Consider the following 6,000-nt stretch of genomic DNA (forward strand, 5'->3'; position numbering starts at 1 on the left):
TTCAGAAATGCCAAATGTGTAAAGTAACATTATGTAAGTATCTATGCTTTGTCATCAAGACACAGGAGAATCTGATAGATTATAATTAAATTAATAATTAGATGTGATTAGTTTCATTTCCTTCACCTGTAGCCCTGGTGGCATTCAACAGACTTAAAGGATGAATATAAAAAGTTTTTATGTAGGCTTAGTCTATGTGCAGCTTTGGTCACCACGTGCAAATCTGAGAAATAAAATGAATATGATTGTTTTAAAATTGTTTGCAGTTGACAGGCAAAAGAAAAAGAAAGAAAAAAGTAAAGGAATAACTTTGCGTCTAACATGAGGTATTTTATTAGGGTCTTTTTCAGATGATTTCTTTTCAATTACAGGACGAAAAAACAACAAAAAACCTGTTATGTACAGATGCGTGCACAATTCACGAAACAATAAAGGCCTTTTCTTTCAGACACAATATTTTCCTGTTGGCCTTTTCAGTAGTTTCATATATATTAAATTCCAGGAAGAGAGCCTGGAAAATGCACTTGTGTACAGAGGTTTGGTGGTTGTTGCTGGGAAGTCCCTGTTTAAAACCAACTGCGTGGGGAACATTGGTAAAGTGCAAAAGAGCAAAATCTGTCTGTGAGAAGAGGAAGTTGATACAGGAAGCTCGACGATGGTGTGAGGTCAGGGTTACGGCTCATTAACTGAAAAAGCCCTGAAACACTCAACGACCCATACTTAGATAACGATAAGCGGAAATGCTAATTATTGTTTCACATAGCGGTTTAAAGTGGGTTACAAATCTCAGCGTAGTGAACTCGCACCATGGCTCAAAAAAGATTTTTGCATGACGCTGTTTGACATAATAACTTGGTTTTGGATTATCATTATTTTTATTAACTGATATATCAGCTGAGCTTATCTATCAGTCAATATATTGTATTTATATTAACTAATAAATAAAAAAATTGAAAAGTAGAGACGGGAGAAACAACATTCAACCATGACTGTTACATAGTTTGTCCATAACTCTGCACTCTGCAGATCCCCTGTTGGCTACAAAGTGCAGAGAACAAACGGATAATCCATGACCTGTTAATATAAAAAAACAGGATTTTGTTTTAGACTGTATTATGATATTATCTTAGTGAGGACTCACATATAGATCACCCTTAAAAAATGTTTGGGAAATTTGTTTGTCTTTGTGTGTCTCAAAGACAACAACACCAGAATAAATATCTGAGTTTGAAATTACTACATATTGGTATCAGTATCAGTCTTAAACCTCCAGCATCAGTCAAGATCTAATTATTGCTATAAAGCTATTACAGCTCTGAAATCAACAAACTGAATATGTATAAAAGTCCATTTTGTCACTCTAGACAGTGTGACTTGATATTTAAGTTTCAGATATAAAACGTTACTCTTAAAAGATTAAAATAAACTGTACTTCTACTAATGCAACAATAAGTGAAACTAATAGTAAAGCACCATTGCTTTGGAGATTGCAAGTCCAGCTTCACTGTTTATTCACTAGGAAATAGATACTTATTATAAAAGTGCTGCAAATTCATACCTCAATTTACATCAAATGTATTTCAAGTAATATGATTTAAGTTTATTTTAGAAGTTGAATAAAGCCCATTTTCTGTTTGGATGAAGATACTGTATGGCTCAATTTCTCCCGCTGCCTGTAAAGTGAAACACACTCAGTTAGAAAAAAGTTCTAAGTCAATGAAAAGCAGGTACAAAATGCAGTAAGTGCAACATTTTACCATGTACGCTTCTGTGTTTCCAGGATCAGTTATTATTTCAGGACTGGTTATTGGCAGCTGTCGTCTTCTGCTGGGAAAACAATTCACCAAAAAAATGTTTTTCAAAAGTTCTGCATTTTCTTAGAACCGAGATAAAAATATTTATTTTATATATGTGGATTTTAAATAAAGAGCTTGTGCAGGACAATTACAAAAATAAAGCCACATCGACCATAAGATGAGCGTCAGCGTAAGATAAATGTTACATTAAATAATATGTGACAGAGTTTGCATGAGATGTTGTGAATGCCTCAGTAAATATGATTATACTATGGTTATACTCCCTAACCGTGTTATAATACTGAGAACTGACTGAGAACCTTCACAAACATTATAATATAATAATCTCTTACCTGCTGCATTTTGTTACGTATATAAATCCAAGGAGGACTCCAGATATGATTAAGACTACAAGCACTCCAATTAAAACATAGAAAGACCATTTAAAATGTATTTCTGTAGGACTGGTGGTGACTTCATGGCTTTCAGTGCCTAGAAAAGAAAAAGAAATGAGAAAATCACCAGTGAGTTAATGAGTTAATTATAAAGCAGCATCATGATATTAACCTCTGTTGCTATAGTGTCATATAATATGTTCTTGAAATTAAGTGATTTTTGATTTTATTGTTTATACTGTTTAACAGCAGATTTTGTTGGGTCAATTGTTTTTTCTCTACATTAAGATATGTGGGCAGTCATGAGGTGACCCCAGCTTCTTACAAACCTTTGTTGATTGATATGATACCAGTTATCAATAACCACAGTAATACAGTGAGGCTCGGTTATAAAAGGTATTAAATCCACACTTTACCTTCCACAGTTACATTGAGCTGGAGCTTATATATTCCTCCGGTCTGTACACACTCACAGGTGTAGTTCCCGCTGTCCTCTGCTGTTAAATGTGTCAGGTGGAGAAACACAGTCTGATTTTCTTTCATCAGTGTGAACCTGGAGTCACATTCATGAAAAAAGTTGTGTCCATGTCGATACAGCAGCCTGCACTCTTCTCCTCTGCTCCTCTGTGTGCTGATCTTACACACTATCAGCATGATCACGTTCAGCGTTTCGTTGCTGCATATTCGAGTGACATCTGGTTGTTTGTCAATGATTTTCATAAGAATCTCCGTACCAGCTGAAATATGTAAAACTGGAAGTCAGTTCTGTGTGATATACAGTTGCTAAGTTACCACTTGCACATTACCAACATTTATTGGTAAATACAGGTAATAAAACCTAACATAGATTAACTGTAAAACAACAACAACAATGCGCTGCATAAGCGATCCTACATAAATAACTGTTTTGCAAACCTTTGTTGTCCATACAGGAAGTGAGGAGCAGAAGCAGAGCAAACCCGAGTCTCCATTTATCCATACTGGTCAAAACATCTAAATAACAGTGCCACTGCTGCTGACAGTTGACACTGTAGATCACTGTAGGGCGAAGGGTTTATGCACCCAAGCCTCAGATTCTCAGCCTTCACTGAGGTCTGTGTTGGTGTGGAGGAAGGAAGTGCTGACGACGCTTCTGTTTTCATGTGAGCGCTGGAAGAGAGAGCCGGCGCATAAACACAGAAAATATATTCTGGCTGAGGAAAACAAATAGCAACACTTGTATACAGGTTAATTTAAAGGACTTTATGATCACTCTGATAGTGATGTCTGATAGAAATGAACACAAAAGCTTTTGAGATTTTGCATCTGCGAGCATGTGCCTTTCAAAGTCATACTGCGTCAGTAAGCTCCTTGAAGATGCATGAAAGACAGATGAAAGGATCTCATGTTTGAACAAATAGACATCACTGTCCCATTACCTAGAAGTATCTGAGTTTCCTAATCATGTTATCTTGACTGTTGACTGATGTGTGATTTACTAGCTGGAGTTTCAGTATCTAGAAGGTTGCAGTGTTGCGCAATTCCAAAATCTACCGAGAGATAAGATGGAAACACGTTTGCTTCAGCCGGAAGGCAAATTCCCTTTTTTCATTTATTTACAGATTCCTCTGTAGCTACACGTTGTATACTAAGTGAGCATTGTATTCATTATAACATAAATGATTAAACATCCTTATCTGACACATGGCTTGTTGTAAATCTACATGTATGAACTTTGAAATATGTTAAGGACCAGTATAGAGATTCAAATCAACTCTGCAAAAACACACTAAAGACAGACGAACGGTTGATGAAGGATTTTGTATGCATCATCTTGATTGACTTTATCCTTATAAATAGATGTTAAAACAATGTCTATTAATCACTGAATTAAATACTTTATCATTTGTACATCTCATGGTCCTCATACCAGAGGCTCCAAGCCAGAGCGGTCCCTGACCTCCTCAGTCTCAATGTCACTTGTGGCTTCCAGGTCCAGATAAGTGACAAGGATACAAAGCTCCACTCAGAAAAAGAGTCTGATCACAGACACGGGGGCAAGTTTACATATCATTATGCCAAGCTCCAAAAAATTAAGTTTCCAGACTGAGACAGCAAACCGATATCATGTTGAATAATATGGTATCGGTGTTTATTCCACGCTTTGACTCTTCAAAACCTGAAATGGGCATGCATGCTGCAGAGGTGGCATTACCAGCAGAGGGAGACAGTATATTCAAAGCCAAGAAGTCGGTAGTGAGCAAGGTAGGTATGATTAAGCACATTGCAGAAGCAATGATGGTACGCAGCAAATATGTGTTTACATGTAAATGTGTAATAATGCCTCAAACACTTTCCTATGATTGTTTTAATGTTGGCTTCAAATACAGTATCAGCCTCTGCTGGTACTGCAGCTCACTACAACTTATTGCAACTTCTGCCTCTCCAAAGTGTGATACGACACAGCGGGCTGGCGTGTCTATTACACGTTTTGTCGTGATACTGGGCTGAGGACACACTGCGTGAAGTTGGCTCATTGTACAAAATGCAGTTTAGTCTTAGAGTGCAGTGAACACGCACTGTACATCCCCTTATAGTTACAGGACATCTTTTCTGTGAAAGCAGCTGCTTCCCAGTTGGGTGATGTGACTTTCAACAAAGAGAAAGACGCCATGCAGCACAGAGACGGCACAAAGTTCCACATCTATGAATACAACAGACAGCACTACCTGCATACAGCGAGTGACCAGTGTAAGGGTTGATATGTTAAGCAGACACAGCGTGTAATACTAGGGCACTATAATTATGATGATATTCAAAAATAGGAAAATGTTGTTGATGATATGACAATCAAAGGTAACAAACAAACCTGCCCTACAATGTGAGGTGTGCACACAGGGCCACACACAGACCTAGCAGGACCAGCAGGACCAGAGATTGGTTTGCATTATCATTCACTCATGATTATTCCAGTGCAAAAAATAAGAACGACCAAGTGCAAGCTACAGAGAAGTTTCTGTCTGATACCCTGTATGGGCAGATTAAATGTATCTGAGTTTATGGTAAAGGATAACCAGGCAAATAATGTCATGAAGCATAAGACTTCCACACCATACTTATCACATCAAAATGCTACTGCTGAGAGAAACTGCTGCACACCGTTTAATAGGGATGGGTACCGCTATCCGGTACCATTATGGCACCGGTTCTGACATAAACGGTAGTAACCAGACCGAAAAGCAGCGCACATTTTGGTGCTTTTTTTTTTCCTGAGATGTCATACACTTTAGATTCTAGCCAATCATTTTACCTTTGCGAGCATAGTAGGCAGGTCCAGGTACGTACGTTCTTTTAGAGCAGAGCTACAGATTAAAGCGAAGCTGTCAAAGTCTGGCTGTACTTCACAGCAAAAGATGCAAACTCAGCAGCAACAAGTGCTTTAAGCTGATACTGTGATACTGTCAAAGGAGGTAACACCTCGAATCCGATGAAACACCTGGCGACGCATAGCGTTTTTTTTAAAAGCCGAGAAATGCGCCGTATTTGACAGCTTGCTGCGAGACCTCACACCAAGCACATCTACTGCGGGTTGCCTGTTATTGGACCCGGAGTTAGCAACATCCCCTAAGAACCCGAAGAGGAGAGTCCTGGCCCCTAGCCCTGCCAGTGTAGCAGGAATGATGAGGATGATGATGCAGCAGCAGCCGTTCTTCTCTGCGTGAGTAGCTTAATGTTGTTCGTGTGTAATTTACGTTGAGTAGGCTAACCACGTTATTACATTAATGCATGTAAGGTGAACTAGCAAACATCATCATAGCTACATGCGGCTG

General features: G+C 38.4%; 1 protein-coding gene across 2 annotated transcripts; it reads right to left on the bottom strand.

Annotated features, from left to right (window-relative positions):
• Positions 1-318: 318 nt before the first annotated feature.
• LOC146548286 (uncharacterized) lies at positions 319-3,288 on the bottom strand. Of its 2 annotated transcripts, none has more exons than XM_085264672.1 (5): positions 3,107-3,288; positions 2,608-2,928; positions 2,150-2,288; positions 1,758-1,824; positions 319-1,673 (listed from the first exon to the last, which is right to left on the bottom strand). In XM_085264672.1, the coding sequence occupies exons 1-5, from the start codon at positions 3,168-3,170 to the stop codon at positions 1,581-1,583; spliced, it is 684 nt and encodes a 227-aa protein (XP_085120798.1). In that variant the 5' UTR covers positions 3,171-3,288; the 3' UTR covers positions 319-1,580. The 2 variants fall into 2 exon arrangements, with proteins under 2 accessions (XP_085120798.1, XP_085120797.1); XM_085264671.1 differs by having other exon boundaries at positions 1,758-1,827.
• Between the last annotated feature and the right edge of the window lie 2,712 nt (positions 3,289-6,000).

The sequence above is a fragment of the Mchenga conophoros genome, linkage group LG23, assembly GCF_057382185.1.
Source record: "Mchenga conophoros isolate Kocher_MC1m ecotype Shallow Benthic linkage group LG23, M_conophoros_male_GT1.1, whole genome shotgun sequence".
NCBI lineage: Eukaryota > Metazoa > Chordata > Actinopteri > Cichliformes > Cichlidae > Mchenga > Mchenga conophoros.